At 36.0% G+C, this 25,373-nt stretch overlaps 1 protein-coding gene across 3 annotated transcripts in view; it reads right to left on the bottom strand.

The window, feature by feature from the left end:
- Window positions 1-12,490, bottom strand: part of MBD9 (methyl-CPG-binding domain 9) — a 31,452-nt gene extending 18,962 nt beyond the window's left edge. For 2 of the 3 annotated variants that reach the window (XM_020667034.2, XM_020667033.2), the window contains exons 1-4: window positions 11,253-12,490; window positions 2,575-3,337; window positions 1,251-2,366; window positions 215-898 (exon numbers count right to left, since the gene is read on the bottom strand). In XM_020667034.2, the coding sequence (XP_020522693.2) occupies window positions 215-898; window positions 1,251-2,366; window positions 2,575-3,337; window positions 11,253-11,737 (3,048 nt within the window). In that variant the 5' untranslated portion in view covers window positions 11,738-12,490. Of the gene's footprint in view, window positions 1-214; window positions 899-1,250; window positions 2,367-2,574; window positions 3,338-11,252 lie in introns of those variants that run through there. The other variant, XM_088849558.1, reaches the window with a different exon arrangement.
- Between the last annotated feature and the right edge of the window lie 12,883 nt (window positions 12,491-25,373).

The raw sequence follows: 25,373 nt of genomic DNA, 5'->3' as shown, positions 1-25,373 counted from the left end.
TTACTGAAGTCCAGAATAATTTCATTATTCTAAAAGAACAGAAAAATGAAATGTCATTTTCATACTGTGTGAAGTTCTATAAAAACAACAAAGCAATCAAGGCAATGCAGATCATACATCGCAAATCATTCTCAGAATAAAATCTAATTCTCAGTAGAAAATGTAATTCTATATTGAATGGCAAAAGACAGAAAAAGTAGGGATCTCATCCTACCAAGGCATCCGCTTCCATGCCGGCCACTCCAGAAAGGGAACCACAGAGTACTCCTCCATCTCCTTGCAAGCAGCGCAAAAGCTTCACAGCCTCACGAATAGAAATCTCCCCAGAATCATGGCTGCTATCCATAGCTGAAACAGCTAAAATGTATCTATGAGCCAACTCTGGCCATGTTAGCTCATTAATGGGCAACAAATCCATCCTTGCTTTTTTCACAGTCATAGAGTTATCCAAATCTCTTTTCCTTCCTCGTTTAGACTTCATTTCTCCAGCATCGGAATTTGGATCCACAATGGCTGAAAGTTTAGACTGCAACTCACCAATAAGGACCTTCAACAGTGACACATGAGCCCTTGTCAAAGCTACACCAGTGCACCTGCCATATGTGCGTGACGCCACTTTAGCCAGAGAAGCCTCCTTCATGGCTCCTGATTCCAGGAGAATAAATGCATGCGGATCTTCTGATCTAAAATTTGAAACGGAAGAAAGGGGAGGGTGGCCCAGGTTTTCACTTCCACTCTGCTCAGATGAGTCTCTGGATTCCTGAAGCTCCTTTTCGAATTTTTCCAAGATATTGGTATCCTCAAACCATGGATCTATAAGCTCCTCCTCGAGTTCTTCAAAGGAAAGCGGCTCTTTCAAACCCAAAATATCATAGAAACGCACTAATAGTTCCCAGACCTAAATTTGTAAGGCAGAGTCAAAGATATGGTCAAGAAATGAAACCAATACTTTCGAGGAAAAGTATTCTATAATCCAATGGACTATGGCAAGTCTCCATTATCCATCACAATAATTGATGGTGACAATGAAAGAGTGGGATCCAACCAGAACAAGACATGCCCCGATACTCGGTCCCACATTCTCCATAACGGTCCACCGTTTCAATGAATGCTTATGGCCCAACGGAATATGGTTTTTCCATTGTTTTTTGTATTATGGTATACTACCTCCTTTCAAAATACAATGAAAGCAACTATACTCTTTTTTGTTTTATAGAATAAAAAACAGTATTTTCTAGATATGCACATACCTGAAAAACATCACCAACCAACTCTGGAGGAAGCTTGGTACTCAAAGGTCTACCGGGTGGAGGACTATGTTCATCAATTTCAAGGTCTTCAGCGGACTGATTCTTCCTAGATTTTTTTAGCTCCAGAGGTACATCAACCAAGGGTTCCCCCCCATCACATAAAAGCTCCCTCTTCCGTTTCACAAGAAGAAAACCACTTCCGACGGTTTGAGATGTTGAGTAGTTGCTCCTTGTGGAAAGAGGTTCATACTTAAAACAATCAAGGGCACCAGGAAGGCGTTCTATGTATTCCTGCACAAATTCAACATCAAGTCCAAATCTATCTCGATCAAGCCATTTCACAAGTTCAATGCATGCATCCTCTAGATCTTGTTCGCTATTGAAGACGCATGGGATCTTCAAAGGACCTCTATCACTGCAAAATTTGCTTAACATACCCTGACTGCCTGTAGTTGGGGAATATGATGGGGATACCTCTCCAGTGTCATGACAGCAAAAAAGCTGCAGGGAACCTTTATGCCTGAGAGCTTCATAGCATGCATCAATAAGGGTCTGACACACCAAGTTCCATACTGAAGATGATGTTCTCCCTTCAACAAAAAATTCACCAATTTCATCCCTCAAATCATTTTTAACTTGGGGTGATGACAAAGTTCTCTCTCCACGTGTATCAAGGCAGGCTTCTTGCAAGCGCAGAGGAGCACAAAAATCATGGTCCTGAAGGGGATATAAACAGGAAGAAACTGAATCACTCGGATCTGAGAGAAGCATGTGAAGATCATCATCCATGTCGCATTCCCCCTCGACAGTAGGGTGTTCACTTTCTAATTTCCCTTGGTCATTTGCAATATCAAGGTCAGCTTTTGCATGCACAAGGATGCTTGACCCAATTGGCATAGAAGTTTTACAGCAAGGACATCTTCTGACCTTGAACACTGGTCCAGTATCACCCCCATCAGACACCTCACAGGTAAATAGTGACCCAGTTATTCTGTCATGCCAGCTAGACTTATAACCAGCAGGCCAAATTTGAGTAGCATTGTGATATGACGGTCGAGCATCAATGCCCCCCAGAGAATGAAGAAAGAAATCTCCATATTGCACTGGGAAATCAACCTTAAAATGCAGTAAAGAATTATCAGCCCAAAGAACAAAATGTGTACATATGCTGAAGGATATATTAAGGCACGAAGCCAACGTGGATCTTTTGCTAAGCATGAAGCCAATACCAAAGCAGAATTCCAATACATAAACAGAAGAAAAATGAATATTAAGCAGGCAAATGTTACGAAGACAATAGACAGACAACCAGACCAATACTTACATTGAGATGATGAGAACTTCCAAGTGAGCCACACTCCTCCACCACACCCTCTGAAGTTCTTCGATCATCACACTTCTCCGCCATACCCTCTGAAGTTCGATCATCACACTTTAAATTATAAGCACTGGGATCTGTATCAATATCAGATGGAACTTCTACAGTCTCCCTCATTCCAGCTTCCTCATTCTCCATCAAATATTTACTTCTGGATGAATCTTGATCAGCATACTTCAGTCTAGCCAATGCCTTTCTCTTTCTCCGCAAAGGTAAACCCTTCTGGCCCGAAGTTGAGTTTTCAAGCCTTTCTATAGCATCCAGATGAGAATTGCTGTCCAAAACTCCAATATAATGAGCAACATCAAACATTGACTGAAACTTGTGACCATCTGGAGCACAAAAGACAGCATAGACTTCATTATCGCTGAATGGTTTGAACTCAATATGCCAACCTTCTCCTAAAACCCCATTTCTTTCTAGAATAAATTTTTTCAGTTCTTGCAAAAAAATCTCTTCTCGTGCTGAATTCAGCGTATTGATACTTAGAGGATTCTCAAGAGTTGGAGTGCATGGAACATCAGTGTTTGAAGCATTGCCTTTCTCAAGTCCATGTTGCAGTTTTCCAATGGACACAGATTTCATCATGTTATTTGGTACACCTAAGTGTTTTAAAAGGAAACCATTTGATTCATTTCCCAAATGAGAAGACGGCATAAATGATTCCAGAGTAGCGCCTTTGTCAAAGTCCATGCAAAGTTTGTGCATCCTACACAAACAAAAACCTTTGTCAATTGGAGCATTGGGTATCTTTCCAATCAATAGACAGTACAAGTGTACTTAAAGAGAGCCGGAAAATGGTTTTAACCATTGTTAACTTCTTCTCATTTTCATTGATTTTATGGAATATTACTAGTAGTGTTGCCTCTGATGGCATTTACATAAATTATACAGAAGAAAGCAGAAAACAAAAATAAAATATGGAAAGACTGCACAAAAATGGCAACAAGCGCACAAAAATATTACTCACTAAGTTTAGGATGTCCTTTATTCTTGAAATTGTCAAACAGTATTTCTTTGTATTTTTGCTAATTAAATTTGTTCATTATCAAAATAAATGAAAATTTAGAATGCAAGTGACATGCGATAGAATTACATAGGGTACACGATTACTGAAAACTGCTACAAGACAGAGGGACCTAGTAATATTGGACACACAAATCCTTGACAGCATAAATGTATGGCAGGAGGAGATGGCTATAAAAGAACATAAAACAATGATTACCATCTCATGGTTCCTAAACAAAAGGATTTGATGGGCATCCAGGTGGAAGATCTAGTTTGAGAACACGAGACTAGATGGTACATCCAAAAAACAGGAGATATATATTTTCTTTAATAGTTAAAATGGGGACATGTAATCATCAAGTTGCACTTTAGTTAAAGAGCACAGAAATGAAGAGCAATGGGGATTTACCACCCAAGCTCACTCAGTGAACCAAAAGCAAATACCCCTCATACACACACCAATTTTCACCATTCACAACCCTCTCATATCCCTCGTAACAAGTCCCACTGGTCTAACAAAAGTGGCCCTCATACCACAAAAATTTCCTGAACTGTCCGTCCACCCAATTACCCTACAAATGCTTCCATTGAGCCCCCAAAAGGACCCACTCATCCCTAAAGATCCATCCATTTTCCTTACAACCCAATGACCTATCATAGATGCATTCTGTCAACATTTTTCCGATAGGAAATTAAATATATCCCAGAATTTGCCCTTATTTGATCAACCCATTTCCCCTATAGCACCACCCAACGACTAACCTAAAAGATACCATGACCTTGGAAACACCTCCCAATGCCCCTCATTTGCCATCATCCTTTTGTTGTTAATAATAAGTAACCTTGCTTTCATCACTTCATGCCCAAAATAACCCAATTTCAATTTTCTACCAAGCACCCCACCAAGTAGCCAAACAGCAATCACGCTCTTACCTCAAAAATTTGTGCAACCTCCCATGATTCCCACCTAAATACAAACTTGACCTCCTCCAGATTTTTATGCACCAAACCTTTCTTGTTCCTCACATCTTGAGTCCCTCCTACTTACAAAATAGTAACCCAGATCATTTCAAATATATTTCCAATTACCTAACAAATCAGTCCTTGCCACTGATTACATCCCCCATGTGGCCCCTTTCCTCACGCCAAAATCCTGTCTGTCCCTCACTTCCTTCTAATCATATTCTTCTAAACCCCAACATATCAAACCATCCCATTTAATAATTAAACTTCAAACCATTACCCTACTAATTAACCTTCAACAAAATTACTCCCAACTAGAGGACCTTAGGATTCTTTCTATCAATAAACACTCCCAACTCCATAAGCCACATTACTCCACGAGCTGCTTTACCAAATATAATTAGTTCAGTTTCCCCATGTGCAACCAAAACGTAATCACTTATCCGCTCAAACATCATGTATTTCCCACATCCTTTAACCCCATCATCGTCATATTGCACAATACAACAACACAGTTGGCATAAACCATAGTTGAAAAAATGAAGACATAGGTTCAGCTCGGCCTACATATTTGTCAACCCTTGACACCTCCCAAATGACTCGGTGTACATATCTACATGGTACTCGCTTCCATCATTGAATACTATAAATGCGATAAGCATATGGATAACTACATGAAAACTCTCTCTCTCTCATCCATTAAAAAAAAAAAAAAACTCCCTCCCTCCCTACAAGTTTGTAATTATGTCATAGACGAATTCGAAGTATTCATCATCATCATGATCGTCATTTCAGCTTTTCTTTTTCTTTTTCTGGCTTGTTTAGGTTTTGTATAACATATATTACATATCACACAAAAAAATGAAATGAACTTTCAAAAAACATAAAAATTTTGAAAGCCACTTGATAAAATAGAATAATAATAGAAAAAGCTCTAGAGGAAAATGTAAGGAGTAGCCTTTTTGTGCAGTCTAATAAGCGCACACACACACACCACATTATTAAGTCATAGTTAAAGGGTGGACACGTGTCGCAAAAAATAAGAAGGGCCTCTATGCCTAAAGAGGACTTAGGGCATGTGACTTTTAAAAAAAAGTGATCTTTGAAAGGTGGGTGCCCCCTTCCAAAAAAAACTACCCCTTAGAAAGGTATGTGGCTTCAAAAATATGAAAAGGTGCGTGACCCAAATGTTTTCCAAATTTATAAATCCATGTACCATCCTTTCAAAACTCCACAAAAAGAAATAAAATTCTCTCTATTCCTCCTCACTTCTCTCTATTTCCTCATCCTCCCTACTATCAGTCATTCACTCTCTCTCTATACTCCCCGTCATCCTCTCTTTTTCTACTCTTTGCTCTCTCCATCTAAACCCAATTTCAAATCCCTACAAAGTTTTGATAGTGCAAAGTCCAGTGAGGAAGAGGACTGCTAAAATAAAGTGCCAATAGAAATTGTTCAAAAACGTTTATGTAAGTATTGTGCTCTTGATTATTGTATAATTGTGCACACACACACACACACACACATATATATATATATATGGGCAATGATTTCATGCAACAGTTGTATAGTAATATGACGCAACAACCTTCAAAAACCATATTATGGCCATTTGTTTGATCCAAATTTTGACATATACACTCTTTTCATTCTAATGAACAATCACAATTCACAAAAAGAAAAATTTGAAAACACAACCTAGAAAGTATTTTTCAGCCTGATTAACATAGGCCGTTCATTTTGGTGAGATGCTTAGATCTAGGCCTTAGAAGAATTTTTTCATTTCTAATTTTTTTGGATGGCTTTATTACCATTAGATGAACAATGTGAAAAAAGAAAAAAAATGATTTTGAGTTTATAAAGGCTTAAGATCTTGAAATTCACCAAATGAATGGTCTAGATTCGTTTTTGGAGGGGGACTCATTTTGACCATATTTAGAGTTCAAATTGAAGAACTTTTTTTTTTTTGGGATTGATTATTGTGATGAAGAGAGTGTGTGAGCTAAATTTTGGGTCATACATACCACAAACATGGTTTTCTAGACGTGTTGTTGCATTATACTATGATACAATGCATGAAATCATTGCCCTATATATATATATATATATATATATATATATACACACACACACACACACACACATTGAAATACATGATATGAGAGACAGAAATGGAGAGAGCATGTGCTATTAATGGGTACATATCTTTTCCTAAAAGAGAAGAGAGAGATTGACATAAAACTAGGACGGGATAAGATAGAGGAAGACAAGCTTTGATTCCAAAATAGGAATCATAATCTTAGATTTTCCCAATGTGATAGGTGTTGAATCTCTCTTAAATCACCGAATTGTGTGAAAACTCTCCATGCGATACTTGACATCCTCTCTATCTCTAATGTGTGGAGAATTGAACAGGAAACTATTGTAATTAGGTGCACGTGTTTATCTACAAACCTAATTCCAAGCGTTCCATCTCTTCTCACTATCTCTCAAAACTATCCCATTTACAATACAATTGTAGTTTGGTTTACACATCAAAATATCGAGATAATCAATCACCCCAAGCATTTGTCAACTTTCATCACTGCAAGGTGCACCATCACCTAAATCATCCAAAGTAAAATCCAACTGGGTTTTCTGCGATTTCTTATGACAGAGAAGCTTTTTTCTTATGGTTGGGAGCGTGTTTCTTCTCTCTCATCATCTGAGCAGAGAGCCCTGAATCTTTCATAGTGGGGTCCCGGGTGTTTCTTCTCTCTCAATGTGGTATAGAGAGAAGAGGAAGGGTTTCTATCATGACTACGATATGGCTGTCTCCCTCTCCTCACGAGGGTAGAGAGAGGAAAAAAAAAAAAGAAATTATTTGCTTGAGCACTTCCATAGAGTCTAATCAGATGGGTGGTGGCTCTCTCTTTCCGATGAGATAGGAGATCTTGCCAATGTTGCCAACCCTAAAAATGTCAGAGTCTAAGGTGTTTCAGACTGAGACATGGGTTAGGGGACTTTGGGGGTGAGGATTAAAGACAAAGCGAGAGTTTGATGAGTCCTTTTTGAAGACAGAAGGCATGTTTGTCAACTGACAGTGGGTATAAAAAGAGTGGAGTTTGCAATGGGGGTTGGGCTGAGAGTTCCACCACTTTGAAATGCCCGTACCTAGGTTTTGCATCGAGAGAAAGAGAAAGTAATTTGGTACTAGGGTAAGTGATACAGGGGGAGCTAGAAAGACAGTAAAGTTAGAGCTCATTCAGTGAAAAGAAAATAAAATAAAAATAAAAACACTGGCGCATGTGACAATAACCCTTGACTGAGACTTTAAAAAGGTTTTACACTACAATGCCCTGCATGTTTCCCAACTAAACTTGGGTAGCACATGGTATACAATTTACACGGGTCCCAATATTTTTATTTTTATGCTATAAATTTAGCTATTGTGTTCGTTTTTTTAATTCAGCCCGGGCCAAACTTTTACACTTATTTTGGATGAAAATGCCCCGCTCAAGCAAACACAAAACATTTTAGGCTAGTTTTGACTCATGGAGGGGCAAACCGGCCTCAGCTCCAAGAACATTCTACAAGGTATTTTAGGCCAGTTTTATGTTCATTTATTTTAATTCTAAGTGCATATCTTTGTACTTTACCATTGCAAAATCATGCGATTATTTAGTGCCTATCAAAGTACTATTTACGTGGCATGTTTACAAAATTACTTACATAAACATTATTGCATATCTACGTACCCTCCATTTCATATTATTGCGATCAGTTACGTGATTCCTTATTTCATCTCTATGTGCAACGCACGTAATCACACAAGTATATATTACATCAAATATCAGGTATTATCATAATGATTTAATGCCAGCAAGAAACAGTAGTGAAAGATAATGTTTCCCAAATTAAAAAAGCCCAACAGTAGCATTGGACAAATAAGGGACAAAACACCTAAGCATTGGCTTTAAGTCAGTAAGCATATTCAAAGATTCTATTTTTACTATGGGAGAAAAGTCAGAAACCTTTGTCCAAGTATTACATAACCAGGTGAATGGGCAATCCACTTGGCGAAATGGTAAGTCAGGTCAACTAGGGCAAGTTTGGGGCTGGTCCACTACACTTTGGAACCATGGAGTAAACTGACAAAAATAATTCTTATATTTTTTTTCTTTGCAAGTCAACGATGGAAAGCTCGTACTAAAAGACAATTCTCCTCACAAAGTGATATTTTTACACCCCTCATTCTATAACAACCCTTGACCAAATCCTCTTGATAGCAACTATCCTCAACATCAATCTCAGCTTCACACATTCTCCAATTTCTTCATCAATCTATTGGACTTCACTACCCATCGATCCCCTCAACATTCAACCAAAACCATTATGGTTAAGCAATAACTTTTGGCATAGCCCTACCCTAACCTAGCAAAATCAAAAAGCTTCAGCATGAAGTCAATCTGCTCCCTTGAAGGAGCCAAATGGATTAGCAGCTGCATATACAGCAATCTGATGGTAAAATTCTGATGTAAGGAAAAAAAAAGGTATCCGTTTCAGCACCACAATGGAAATCCATTTTGTATCCATGCTTCATCAGTCCTTTATGCAAGTTACACGTTTAGCAACACTTCCCACCAACCTTTTCTGATACGGATCTCCAAATCTTCCAAATCTGCAAATTGAACAGAATATATCCTCACTCAATCCCCATACTCACCGAGTTCCCTGCATTTTCATGATTTCATCAATGATCAACATGTCCACCAATGCATTAATTACCACAATGCATGTTCCATGACCCTTCTGGGTTAAAGTTCTCTTTAGTGTCTTCTATCTCATCAACTGAAGGTCATTGTAAACTGCCAAGACAATGTTAGTATGCCCTCTTGATTGCCACTTCTGTGTGACATTCAGTGAAAACTAGCTATGAAAAATACGTCTTCCTAGGGATCTCAATAACGTTTTCTCTAAGCAAAGACACTTGGTTTTAGACCATCTAGTACAACTTCCATTACCACCTGAGACATTTTATGACTGCAAGAAGCGACCAATAGCTAGCTTAAGGAAAATGATACCTTGTAACACTTGGAGCTATTGACAGGTTTGATGGACTACTGGCTACTTGTAAAATACTCTAAGGCATTGTTTCTTGTTTGTGGATGATAGATTCGTCATAAAAAAAATTACCAGTGCACAAGAAGCACCTGGTGTATCTCATTCACATGAAAGATATAGGACATCTATGTGAATAATGAGGTTGCATGTTGCATGTCCTCTCCTAATATAACTTAGTACGGTACCTAAATGATGTATGTCAATCTCATGAATATCAAAAGCTTATGCATCTATCATCTGTCTTCAAATGTCCAGAAAAGATGGAACAGATTATTTCTCTTCTGCAGTAATCCCTTTACTTTAAAGCTTCTTGAAACTCGAATGGTTTCAATTTAAAGTCCAGATGCACAACATTTTAAAAATTGCAACTATGTTTATTTCCCCTGAACATCTCTCATTTTTGCTACAAGAAAAATCAGGAGATGGTTTCCGAAACAATGGCGGAGCCAAAATTTCAAATGCACTAGTATGAGCATTTGGGTCATAAAGATTGCAATGAAACCAAGGATTCATAAGATAGCAGAGGGAATTGAACTGCATTCAAGTGAATAGTCACATCACTAAACCAGAATAACTGCAAGTTAATTTATTTCCTATACATGTCCCCCAAAGGCAACTTGTTCGCCGAGTCCATGACTTAGGTAAGCCATGGACACAACACAGAATCTCCATACTTATCCTTTGTAAAACTTTCCCATACATGTCCCCCAAAGGCAACTTGTTCGCCGAGTCCATGACTTAGGTAAGCCATGAACACAACACAGAATCTCCATGCTTATCCTTTGTAAAAGATGCAAACGTTCAGGTCGGGCAAATATCCATAATGCAATTAATTTTCTTAAAAGCATCTTGCATTTGGTTATCACATTGACTGATAATAAATTCTCTCCATAAGTTCAACAAAAACTACTTTCCAAACTATTCACTAGCAAAATGCCCATGTTAACAGAAAAGTGTTTCATGTATACTCTTATTATAGATGAGAGTCTTCCCCTATAAATGTTTTCACACTAAACCCCAATTAAACTCTGTATAATGTCCCTAACTACTTCCCCTGATATCTGCTCAGTTGTTGTCTGCCAAAAAAAAGGTAGAATAGTCTAATGGAACATGGTACATGACACTCCACGTACCAGTGAGCCCCACCCAACTTGGCTCACCCGACTTAATCAAGATTCATTCATGAGGAAAAACACACCGTTTATGAAGCCTCATACTACCATACAAGTACCATATAAGCATGCATCCTATTTCACTGAACCATAACATACTTTCCCATCAAAAAATTCAGAACAAATAGAAAGCAGGAGAGAGAGATAGAAAGAGCATACACCCTAGTCAATTGAATTAAGCACACTCATCGAAGAAAAAAAATTTGAACATAATGTGGGACAGAAAGAGACAGAGAGACAGACAGAATCTTCCCTACTCCATTGGACCATAATTCAACCACCCATCATCTTCCCTACTCCATTGGATCATAATTTGACCACCCATCAAAAAAATTCAGATAAAAATGAAGGCGAAAAAGAGGGAGATAGGGAGCACACCTCGAAACCCCATCAATGTCCTCAAACTCGCCCTCACTCTCATTGGGCGGGGGAGCATTCATATCAATCATCCTCGCAGGCTCCCTCTGCCACCCAAGTGCCCATCGACGGCTTCGGGCCCCACAGCCCAGGCAATTAGGACAAATCCAATCTTCGAGCAAGGAAGCACTCCTAACCCTAAGCTTGACGCACCCCAAATGGAAGCCACTCTCACAAGCGTCACAAATTACTGTTCCACCCCTGGACTCCAACCTCCCGCAAATAGGACACAAACCGACCCCGGTTTCACCAGGTGACTCTGCAGGACCACGCACGGGTTCAATCCTGGGCTTGTGGATCTGGCACACAAGCTCATAGGTCTCGGGGGAAGTGGGCTCAAGCCCACTGTTACTACCACTACTGGTTGGGATCTCATTGAGGTCAATAAAGAGAAGAGATATGCCACTTCTAGGGCCCATTTCCTTCTTCTCTGAGCCCTCATCCATGGTTTTTCTATACTTTTTTGCCAAAAGAGGGAGTTGCAGAGCTCATGGTGGTTAGGACAATATGGGAATTTCGGTATTTGTTAAGGGTACAAGGTGGTTTTAGTTGCGCTAGTGATCGGAATGGAGCGAGTATTGTGGCTTTAGGGCGAGGAGGAGTTGCAGAGCTCAAAGCTTGTGGGCATATAGGGGACTCAGGTGATTCTCAAGGGTATAAACCACATTTTTAGGTGATTGTTGCGACAATGGAGTGGTTTCTCTGGTTCCCGGGCAACAAGGAGCCATCGCTAGAGGAAAGAACGCGTCTTTCGATGATCTTCAGGCTCAATAAGTGGATTATCTCGTTCTGAGGAAACAAGGAGTTGCAGAGCTAATGGCTTTGGTATTAACAGGAGATATAACCGATTGTGAAGGGCAAGAAGCGGTTCTCTTGTTCTAGGGCAAGGGGAAGAAACTAGAGCGAGCCATGGCCGTGAACTAGAGGGGAAGGTCGAGAAATGGCGAGGGCAGAAAGAGGGAAACAGGAGGGGGAAAGCTAGGGTTTTCGAGAAAGGATTTTGCAGCTTCTGGCGGGGAGAAGACGACGACCAGAAAATGCACGGGTTTCGATACGTGAGAATTTATACAAGGACGGGACGGTTACAAAAGGCCTAGAGTGTTTTCAATTGACCAGCATACCCTTTTTATTACTCCTTTAGAAGGACAAATATTTTAAGAATAATAGGCTTCTTTAGAATTAAAGAAAAAAAAAAAAAAAAAAGAGGAATTACTATATAGTACAAAATCTTTAGTGATGAGATATAAAATCAAACAATTGTACGAATGTCACGGTTCGACCAATTTTATTTTGATTTTTTTTGTACACAATCAATTACTCACCCTCACATTTAATATTCACTAGGTTCATTTCTTTCGAAACAATGTTGAGTGAAGTTTAATTCGTCATCGAATTATCTATTTTAGGAATGGATTTAAGATTTAAACAACATCTTAGGTTAATCTAGATTCATTTTCGCTTTAACCATATTTTGCGGATCAAATATTTGTGCATATCTAATGATCTACGAGGTACAGGTAATTAAAATGAGCCGTCCAAAAAGAAGTTCAATTCGACCTGTAAATTTTTTAAGTACCTTTCTCAAAAAATTTCTCATTATTGAATACTATTTTTAAGAAGTTTAAACAATGTTTTATTCAAATGCAGTCTCCTTCCAAAAGTCTATATTGGAGATGGATTCAAGATTTAAAACACATACTATGTCACTCTTAATGCATGTCCCATTTGGATCCATGATTATATAGTTCGAGTAATATTATAAGTATTACTCGAACTACATAATCACATACGTTAAGAGTGATCGATCGACTAGTGGGATCGGAATCCGGTGGCGGTGGGAGTGGGGAGTCCGCGGCTATGCAACTATTAAGTCAGGTGGTGGGGATCAATCGATTTAATGCCAAACTTATCCATCCTTCCCGATCTTAAACACATACTAAGTCACTCTTAATGCACGTCCATTTCGGATCCATGATTGTGTAGTTCGAGTAATACTGCAAGTCCAACAATCCGTAAATAATTAAAATTAATGGCCCAAATAAAATTTTAATAATCTATTTTTAGGGTTCAATAGTCATTTTTTTGATAAATCAATGGGGAAGAAGGCCCCTATCCGTTTTCATTAACAGTAATGAAATAAAGTATGACTCATAATTTTATAATCCTATAGCAGTGTATCCTAAAGTAAGGGAAAAGAGATAAAATCCGACTCTCTAGAGCATCAAATTATAGCAGTAAAGTTTTTAAGCATGAAAGAAAGTTGCGTTCAAGATTCTTTCTTCTTTAATGTTTCCAAAAAAAATTAAAAAATATTTCTTCCTAGATTTTATGTTGTATCTGTCAAAAGTAAAATTTGAAGCCTAAAGTGTATCTTTGAGCGGATTTTAAAAGGACATCCAGTTGAATTGGTGCATCAGCTCGCACCCCAAAGCATGTCCATTTTTCCATCATTCCTTCATCTTCTAATATTGGATATTTCAACCACAACTTTTCTTGAATTTTTTTGAATTTTATTTAGGAGAATGTTAACATGTGCGCTTTTTCTTGTTGGGGGTATTTGATCAATTTATCTTTTGTGTATTGTTTTTTATATTTTTATTAAATTATCTTATTTTTAAATAATAGACATTCAAAATTTCAAGTGATTTTAATTTGTAGAAAAAAAATAAAAATTCAAATACAAAACGAGATCGCGACCATTAGATTGGACCCAGATCCAATCTGGCCCATTAGCTGATACTGTACCTATTTGCCTATGGGCTAACAATGCATATCCATTGTTTTATATATATATATATAAAAGATTGTTTTCATATCCAAAAAGATTCTCCATCCAAGCATTATAACTATTCTCACTCTCTATAACCTCTCTCAATGCATGCACTCCCCACTCTCACGCTCAATCTCTCTCATTAGTTAGGGGTTTTGATGTTATAGAAGTTTGAAGACCCTAAAAGGACTTTTCATTTATTATTGAAATGGTCATGTTTGACAGCTGTTTGTTTGGTACTTCCAATTGATATTGAGAACCCATTAGGTCAAAACAATGGAGCTCTTTATCGACCAAACCAACATGGCCACAAGCACCAAGGACACCCATAAATATCACCCAATTGGGCTTCAATCCTTAATTTCTTCATCTCTCATGCATCTCTTAGAAGACCATTAAAGCTAGCTCTAATCTCCCACACTTCGAATATGTCTCTAAGATGACGTGCCCAAGAGAATGCTATTCCATGCTCACCCATTAAAAAATGTACCCATCATCCTAACTCTAAAGCACCCATATGAGCATAAATCGATGTGATAGACATCCACTCTCTTAACCACCCCATATGCATGCATCCTCAAAACCCAACCCACCAAACTCCTCTCAGGCATATCATAAAAAACTAGCATTCCTTTCTCAATGCATCCACACTTTCCATACATGCCTAAAAGAGAATGTCCCTCTTTGCTGCATACATCTTCTTTATTCTCAATAACATATGTTCATGAAATCAAATAATATATGTTCGTTTTTATGTAGTACACCTTATAAATAAATATTATTATTATTATTTTATTATCGTCATGCATGTTATACCTCCATAAAATCAAATCAAATAACATATATTCACTGTTATGTATTGCAATATTTATCTACGATTATAAATGTTTTTCTTTGTTGTCAACAAATGTTAAAATATTATCTTAATGTATAAAATCACTATTCTAATAACTATATTTATATCATGTAAATACCTGGCAAAATATGTTAGACCTCGAGACAGGTCATATTGTCGTATACATTCGGCAAATGTTCAAAATATGTAATGACATTACGTAATAGGAAATAGATCATAACTCTAGAAACCACTCATATCTTATTCGTTGTATGATTTACTGAAATAATGTTCAATGCATATTGCAAATTTGTAATAACCATGACGTAGCCCTAGAAAGCATTCAATTCGTTAGAGTTCTTTGAACAAAGATCAACGTAGAGATGCACGTTAACGTTATATATTTATATGATTAATGATCATTCTATTCTACGTGCAACATAAGTAATCCAACTAGTTTTTTATCAAGAATGTGTAGAGCTTATTTCTAAGGCTAGCTTTAAAATGTTGTTTTCATTTTTTTATTGGAATGATATTTAATATCCAAATGTTGTACATCTTTTCGGTCTAAGCTATAGTCATCAGTAAGTAATGAAATATTTTATAGGAGAATGATCATGTATATTAAACCGGGGGAAAGCTTTCTATGTTCTTTCTACAATATAGAAGTTCTATCCTCCCTCTTATCCAACCGTCCATTTTTTAATGGAGGGCTAAGATTGCCCAATCACAATGCCACATCTCTACATTGTTTTATTTTTAATTATTTTTTATATAAAATGTTTTGACGTCAAATTTTGGGCATCTATTCCTCTATTAAACTCACACTAACGAAAAATATAAAAAAAAATATTTTCAATAAAATAAAATGACCAAAATACCATGAAAATTCAAGAAGTATTTTGGTCATTATTTTTTATCGAAAAATTATTGTTAATATTTTTCATAGGTGCGCCCCAATGAGAAGATGGCACATGCCAAATTTCATATTCAAAAAAATTGTATTAAAAAAACTAAACATAAAATACTTGAAGACATCGGATCTAAAATCAAACGACGAATGGGTCTCTTGATAAAAAATGGACGGCTAGATGGTAAGGGAAGGATAGATCTTCTTTGTGGTCGAGGCAACTTTCCCTTATCTCGGAGTGCTTGGAGCCTTTCCTACATTAAATATTATTTTAGTCTTGTTTAACCGTACTGGGCTCTCTCTCTCTCTCTCTATGTGCGCATGCTCCATTGGCACAAACCACTATCTTTACGAGCTTCTCTCTCTCTCTCTGACAACCCATGAAATCTCTCTCCCCCCTTTCTCTCCAACAGCAACAAAAACACTATTCATGAGTTTCATCTCTCTCTAAGAGCAAAGCCCATGAACTACATCTCTCTTTTTCTCTCTCGAGCAACAAAAACCCATAACTTTCAGTTTATGTTTTTTTTCTTGTACAATTTCACAGTTCTTGTTGAAGAACAGAAAAAACTCCCCCCATGAATTTCAATACATTTTTTCTCTTTCATAATTTCATAGTTCATATTGAGATTTATTTCCAGGAGAAGACAACAATGGTTGTCATCTCCATTAGAGTGAGAAAGTCATATCCCTTAAAGTGAGACAAGGGTGGAGGGATCCACCAATGACATGAAAAAAGCAAAAGGATTAAACCTATTTTACCTATTTGAACTAAGACTTAACCATCAAATTTTTTAGAGAGAAAGAGAGAGAGTTAGGTTTTGAGCCAATCCTCAACATAATAAGATACAAGAGATAGAGGAAGGAGCTGGGTATAGAGATCTCTTCAACCAGGTAAAGATGTAGTGTCATAAAGAAACAAAAGCCGTTGATCTGAGTTGTTCACAGAAAGTTTGATGAATCAATGGTGTGGTTATTGAAGCCGTGAAGTGAGAAAAAGGAAAGAAAGAGAATAATCGGTTGGTGGGGAAGAGGAAGATGATAGAGAGAAAAGTAGAGAAAAAGCAGGGAAAAATAATTTGTGGAGAGAGAATGAATTGTTTCGATGAGAAAGAGGAATAACAAAATAGTAAAATAGAATATTAGTTAGAAATAAGTAAAAGTTAATGGTAGTTTTTTTTTTTTTTAGATGAGAGAAGATTTAAGATGTACACAACAACTGGTTGTACTAAAAAAACACAAGATCATTTTCCTATTTTATATGAAAATCTAACTACACTTGGCCTTTTGTCTTGTTCCAGTGGACAACTGTGATTTCTAGCACAACTTTTGGCAGTCCCCAAAGGGCCATTGTGTAGATATGCCTCCATTGTATTCCTAGAATTTGGTGTCTCATGCTGAATCTGCTCTACTTTGTCATGGAAATAGCTTATTCATCATAAAACTTCCTGTTTAGGGGCATGTTCTGAATCTTCTGGACATTACGTTTTCATTCTTTTGTTTCTTTCTTGGGTTTATTAAAACAAAAGCAAATGGTTATCCATCACAAATTACTAACTTCTTGTAAATGCTTTATGGGTATTTATTTTCTTAATGATTGTTATGTTCTATGCTCCCACAGTAGTGAAGTTGCAATCTTAAGTCGTCCATTTTTTTTTTGGAAAAAATCAACTTGTCCAATAGAAGGCAGGAACATTTTGAAAAGTTTCAAGAGAAGGTGGTTTTTGGTTACATTTGCAGCTTCTCTTGGCGCCACCGCTATGTTTTAGCGGTGTGCCAATGAGCTTTTGAAAGGAAACATGGATAATTGAGTACAAATTACCATCCTACGATTGTCAAGACTAATGATGTAGATTGTCACAATCAGGTTCGAATGAGTCAAGTAATATTCTTAGAGAGAAAAAGGGTACTTAGGTGATACAAGCGGTGTCTGGATAAACAATTAGGAGGTGTTTGGGTACCTGGAAAATATATTACTAATATAATAGATTATTGACGTAATACATTATCTGCAAATATATTGTTGTTGTTTGGGTAGTATCTAGATTCAACTTGGGAAATACATTACTATTGTTTGTCTATGCCCGAAAAAATCTGGAAAATACATTACGGACATTTTGATTAGGAAATATTGTGTTAACTTTATATGTAGTAATGTGGTTTTCAATATTTTTTTCCTTTTTAGTATAAAATATCAATTAAAACTACTTTGTTTTCTAATATGTGAAGGTAGCATCTGGTTTAATTTTATCCGATAACAGTTACCCGACAAGTTTGAATTTACATAAAAAAAAAAAACATTAAAATGCAAACCCATAATAACCCAATAAAATTCCCACCCTACTATTACTACACTAAACTTTATTCAAAGAATCACATATTCCCATTCCCAATACTTCCACCGCCTGTACCTCTTCTCTCTCCTCCTCTACTTCCAATATTTCCACCGCCAAGTCCTATTCTCCGTTGTCCACCACTGCGTGACCTACCACCCCACCCCTCCCCTAGTGCATGTTCTCTCTCCTCCCCCACTCCCACCACCTGCACCTCTTCTCTCTCCTCCAGTGCTACCTCGCCAATGACTGTAATACCACCTCCACCAGCAGTGCTAATCCCTTAGCCCCCACAAATTTCATATTTTTCCTTGAAAAAATGTATGATTTTAGGCATGATTTCCTTGCTTTATTTATTGTCCCCCTAAAAACAAGCGATGATATCAATAAAGGTTGTAAATTTTGAGCAATTACGATTGGAAAGACAGATGCATCAACATAACCAGTCTCCAAGCTAGAGAGAGAGAGCGATAGTTTTAGAGAGACAAAGAAATGGAGAGCGAGACCTTCAATGGGCTAGGATCTACTTTGAATATGTGGATTCTAGAAATCTGACTAAGAAACCACCAGAAAATGAAAATCCGAGTAGTTCGAGTTGAAAAACTAGGGTTTCAAGCCAAAATGGGCAACCACCGAGGTGCGAAGTTGAGGGATGTAGTGCGAAGCCATATTATTGCAGGCACAATGAGCAGAGTTTTTCAGCGAGAGAGAGATGGAAGATGGCATGATGTGGACCTCAAATTTATGGAGTGTACTTAATATTTTCTAGCAGGTCTATTAGAGGGGCTTTGATGTTACCCATCGTTTTTTCGTAATGCATTTTTTAGCTATTGGGGTGGATAATCGCTTTCATGATTTTGGAGGAAATGTTAGGTAATGTGTTTCATTTCTTGCCCACTGCGTAGGTACTCAAACACTAGAAATGACATATTTCCTCATAATTTTATTTTTCCGTAAAAGAAATACAGGTACCCAAACAGAGTTTTAGTGATATTCCTGCACATTCTAAACCACAATATGAAGAATAAAAAAGATTAGCCACAAATTTGGTCATTCTTAGGAGACTATTAGCCGACACTTTAACCGGTAGGAGTCGGCCAAAAGACTATAAAGAGTTGTTCAAAAAACGATATTCATCATTGAGAAATGTCATAGAGCATGCATTCATAGTTTTGAAAGCACGTTTCTCTATCCTTATACAACCCAATCAAGAAATAAGTCAAGATAGTAATAGCGTGTTGCATCCTATACAATTTCATCATGGGTGAGGATGGTGTTGACAACGTAAAAATTCCTGATGAGATCAGGAATCATGATCCACTTGATGATTACAATCCAAATGTTCCAGGATTTGATGTGTTTGGGTGAAGGCAAAGGGGGAAAGATGATTGGTCTAAATATCATGATGACATTGCAATGAAAATGTGGAGAAATTATGTATCTAATCGTAAGTCTTAGCGTTTATTAATCCAAAACCAAACTATGATATTAATGTAACTTATTGTAATTCTTAGTGTTCATCATTCCATAATCAAGTTGTTTGAGATAAATAGTAATTTGTGCATTGTGTTTAGCAGCGGAAGTCTCTATTGCTGCTGAATTGCGGAGTCTTATTGATATTCTCCCTCTCTTCTCTCTCTATCTCTCTCATATCATGCCATCCATCCTTTCTGTCTCTTTTTTGTATGATTATTCTCTTTTCATAGTATGAGGGCAATTTTGACGCTCGTTTTCATTAATTGCGATAAGAGTGAGATTATTGTATCTGATTTAATTAAGGAATACAAACGTGAGTTGAAATCTTTGACTCATAGATCTGGCTATATTTGGGTAATATGTTAAATTATGGAGTTTTCATTTTGATTTGCGATCCATATATCCACAAAAAAAAAAAAAATGTGCTTTTAAGTATTATATTGATTATTGTCGGTTGTTAATATTTTATTTTATGAACCTAGTACTTGATCATTCTTTTACGGTGCATGACTTTGTAATTATATCCATTAGCGTGATTTCCTATATAGCTTTTTGGTTTTACAAGATCTTGGGCCAAAATTTGGATGCTTTACATTTAGGTTTTGACTTTCTTGAGAAGAGAAGTAGATGTATGGCATGACCTAATATTGTTTTAGAAAGAAAAAAACAAGACAATGACCAATTAACATGTTTCTTTACTTTTCTTTTCCATATGTTCCTCACATGCTCGTAAATGTTTTGTTGTTTCTTTTAGGTATATCTCTCTCTTTGGTGCAATACATGACATATATGACAATCCCCTCATATGTTTAGCTAATTAAATGTCAAGCTCAATCTATTAGATATGGATAATGCAAGGCAACCAAAAGGTACATGGAAGAAAGTAAAATGAACATCCGTGATGGAAGCTACCATGTTAAAATTGCTTATTGAGCAAGTTCTCTTATGTAAAAAAGCAGAAAAGGATTTCAAGAATGCGCAATGGCTTAAGATAGAGGATTTTTTTTTTTTGCCAAAATTGGAATGCCCCCTAAAAAAGGATGCTTTCAAAAACAAATTGAGAACAATGAAGGGACACTAAAAGACAGTGTGTGATTTAAAAAATGAAAGTGGTAAAGGATGGGATGAGGTAAAGCAAATGTTTGTTGCTAACAATGCAGTTTGGGATGATAAATGCAAGGTATATATATCTTCTTAGTTTTCTATTTTGTCATTTGATGTACCATGCTGGGTCTCTTCGATTTGTGCATAGTACTCTTGCAGAGACATCACGATGCAGGACTATTTCAAGACAAAGCCTATAAATATTGGACGGAGATAAGCATAATTGTTAGCAATGATGTGGCCGAAGGGGCCGAGGCCAGGACGACGGTCATGCTAGAAGAAAATAATGAGGAAGCCAATAAAGAGGGTCAGGGTGACACAAGAGACTGTGGATTTGGACGTCGATGTAGAAGAAGATGTGGAAGTATCGGCGACACCTACACAGTCTAGAACAACCGGAAGGTATACTACAACCGTTGCTAGACAATCATCTTCTAAAACATCAAAAAAAAAAAAAAAAAAACTTTGTTTGACACAGATGACTCAATTGCCGAGGCTTTAACATCTATTAGGGGAGCAACTCAGTTGGGGAGGGATCCAACACATATGTAGGCTGTCTTGGATGCTCTTTCTCAGATTGAAGGCCTCGATCAGAAGCTCTTTTTGCGAGCATACAAGGAGCTCCCAGACAACATCAATGTCAGTGTGCATTTCTTGAAATTGTCTCCGGCCGACCAAGCTCTCTTTGTCAAATTTATGTTTGATGAAAGTAGTTAAAATTTTGGTGGTTTTAATCATGCATATTTGAAACAATGTACTTATACTATGGACTCTCTTTCCCCCCTCTCTCTCTCATACCATAGACTCTCTCTCTCTGGTGTGGATTGTGTTTTTTGGTTTGACGGACCTAAGACCAAATGTGTTTTTGCTACATGAGCTATTCTAGTTGATATCCATATGCTTATGCTAATATATTCATTATTATCATATAGTAAAAATCAAGATGGATTTGTGGTAGTATTGATGTATGTAAATCTCTGCATATTCTTTTTTGACCTTGATCTCATTACATAGTGTTTCATGATGATATGAATTTTTTAATCCCAATTAAATACAAATTATTTTGGCCTTTGGCATATATTTTATTTTTGGTTTTTGGATGCTTTTGTGCCATCTAATCTTAAGAACATTGGTGTGAAGTGACCTATCAACAATGAAAAATATTTGGGTAACAATGCATTAAAAAAGTCATTAATATAATAACAACTAGTAGGATCACATGCGTTGTACGTAAAAATATAAAAGAGATGAGAAAAAATAGAAATATACAGAAAAATACTAATATTGGAAAAGAAAAAGATGGCTTTCTCAAAGCACTCGAATTTTGTAATTAAAAATAAAAAAATTAAAATTTCATATAATACATGATATTTTAAAGCATTTATCATTAGATATTAAAAAAAATAAGAGTTCTTTAAAAATGTACATTTATTTAGATATTTGTAAAAATAATAAATATGGATGCCCATTAGTTATAGCTTTTGTGAAGCATTTAGGAGTGCATTATACAAACTTGTGAAAGTGGTCAGAAACTCAATGCACAAAAATTTTACTATGAAAAGAAAATTTTACATTTCAAAATTCATTGAGAACCATATTAACGAGTCATCGATGAAATTAAAAATATTAAAATGTAAAAATAGAAAACGTTTCATAAAAATTCCTAGTTTAAATTTATAATTAGAGAGTTCAAAAAATATACTGAAAATACATACCAAGAGGCACATAAATTTTAAAATATTTAAACAGTTATTTTGAAAAAAAGAAAAAGAAATTTCACTCATAAACTATTATCTTATACTTCAAATGTAAAGAATTAACCTTGCATGTATTTGTAGTCAAGATAACATAGTTTTTATTTTTTTAATTTAACATTTAAATATGGTGATAATTAAAAGTGCTTATGAAGGTTTGGTAAAAATCTAAGACATGTGTACACACCAAATTTTGTCTACAATTATATTGAGTTATAAAAAATAAAATAAAAAAAATGAAAGAAACCACTTCATATAAAAATAAGCATTTTTAAGCAATCGATCTCTCTTGAGCGAAAAATGGTAATAAAAAAAAAAAATGCATGTCGTGTGAATTCCAATGTGAACCATGAAATAATAAGAATTGCATCACCAAATATGAGAGCATCCACATTATTTAGTAACAAAAACTACAACCAGGAGAAGGCAAAGTAAAAATTATAGAAAACCAACAAAAAAAAAAAAAAAACCCCAATAATACACAATTCGAATAAGCACAACTATCGCATTCCAAAACCTAAAAGATCCATAAAATCCACATAATTGCATACCTAAAAAGGAAGGGAATATCATCACTTACATCATCAAATAAGTGATCGTAATTATGGCTGCAAGGCCTAGCCACATTTCTCCTAAGAAAACCCCAATTGAAACCCCACCAAACTCGAGGTCTCATGATATGGCCTTCTGTAAAATTAGTTTCATACTCTATCTCTGTCTTCACTTAAAGAGGATAATGTATCCTATAATCTCTATAGAATTAGGGCACTTTCTTATTTTTGTAACACTTCTCCACCTCTTAACTCTGGTTTAATAATATCGTATAGATACAAAAAAATTTCATTTAAAATTTAATAATATAATAACAATACAGCCAAAAGAAATTGATAAAAAGTTAAAAAAAAAAAAAAAAAAAAAAAAAAAGAAAAGAAAGAAAGAAAAAAAGATATTGCAATGTTATGATGTAGTATGATAAATTTATCCTAATAAGTACGTTTGAGGACAATTACAAGCAAAAATAATGTTAGGAATTCATTAGAGAAATGTTTCTTCTACATGATCTAAAAGTTGGAATATATCTTCCAAGTTGCATCCATATGCTATCCAAACAACATAAATCTTTTTTCAATAAATTACTTTTCAAAAGAAATATATTTCGCAATAAATAGATTTTCCCAGACAATGTATTTCAAGGGATCCAAACAGCATAAATCTATTTCGCAGGATATAGATTTCCCAAAAATATAATTTAATGCAACTATTAGAATAATCTATTTTGCAAACATGAACTTCTAGGATCAAGATTTTAGTCTTTTTTTTTACTCCCTTTTCTCTCCAAATCGAAAGTGATTTTTTATGTAAGATAGAACCATTATTTTTATTCTCAAATGGAAATAACAAAACTTCCTCGGAAATAATAGCATAATTGTTATTATTGTTGCCTCATAGACGTAGCTGGGAATTGCAATGGATAATGTAGATTAATATGTACACAACTAACCTTATACATCATCCATTATAGATTACTTAAATCTCGAACCTTATACATCATCCACTATAGATTATAGATTATTTAAATCAGAGAGAGAGATGCCAAATTTGGGTTATGCAAGGTTGAGAGAGAAGCTAAAAAATGCACTTAGAACCCCTGAAAAATATGCAAATATATTATGAATCAACAAATGGAAGTGCAAAAAGAGAATTGAAGACAAACCTGATCAAGCATTTATCAGATTGAAGCAAGTCTTACTAAAGCTCAGTTCTCCATTTTCAAGGGTTTGCCTCCATTTCTTCATCAATCGTGTCATTAATTTGTCTATCCGAGTGTTCAAAATATCGAACCGCCTTCGGAAACTGGCCAAGGGTTGGGTCCGAGTAACCGATAAACTGACTGGTTCAACCGGCCTAACCGGGCAAGTCCCGGGCATTCAACAATTGTTAAAGAAAAATAAAAAATACAAACAAATTCCAAAAATATATATTTAAAGTATGATTAAATAAAGCACATCCAAATGAAGTTGAAAAGTAGTGAAAAAATAGATTTTAAAAAATCGATTTGTGACCAAAGGTTTCTTTAAAAAATTTCAAAAGAGATGAGAAAATGTTATTCCTGGCTAAAACATTTTTTAATCTTTGCCAAAATGATAAAAATAAAAAAAATCAAAAACACATTACAAACAAATCACTTGTTTTTTGAGATTTTATAAAAATAAAAAAAAAATGATTTTTTTTTTTAAATACTCGACCGGACCACCAAAATTGGCCAAAACCGGATCGGCTAGTGCCCAGTTCCGATTTGACCGGCTGGTTCCAAGTTGGACCGACTGAGTTTGCGAACACTAATCTATCCTCAATCACTTCTTCCACCAATCTCTCCTCTCGGATCTCAACTTAAGTGATCTTATATCATTTTATGTGCCACTTGTATTTCTTGTTCAATTTGATTGTTGAACATAATCTCTTGCTCAATGATGTTTTATATTTCTTGTTCAACTTGAAGAATTTGATCTCTTGCTCGTTTTTTTGTGTTTCACATTGAACAAGAAATACAAAAGCTCAGGGAGCAACTTGCTATCTCTTTCGCCTTCCCCCTTGAATTTCAAACAAGCTCTTATTCTCTACTCGCTTTCAAGCAAGGTGCATATTAGCCTAGAGCCTCATTTTGCATGAAATGAAAACAGGGTGCATAGTAGGTTAGAGACCCATTTTGTGTAAGAGAAAGATAATCTTTCCTCTTTTTTTTTTGGTAATTCAGTGGTGACGACAAGCTCCTACTTGTTTAGGTTAGGGAGTTAGCTTTTTTTTAAGGTTCCAGTAGGTAGTATCAACAGAATTGGAAACCACAACATAGTAACTAAGGTAGGGAGGTGCTACTACCACGACCTGCCCCTTTCTTGAGA

Source organism: Amborella trichopoda, chromosome 10 (genome assembly GCF_054954075.1).
Source record: "Amborella trichopoda isolate Santa Cruz 75 chromosome 10, AtrichopodaSantaCruz75HAP2 v2.0, whole genome shotgun sequence".
Lineage (NCBI taxonomy): Eukaryota > Viridiplantae > Streptophyta > Magnoliopsida > Amborellales > Amborellaceae > Amborella > Amborella trichopoda.
Note: the sequence above shows the minus strand (reverse complement) of the source record. Positions and strands in the feature narration are given on the sequence as shown.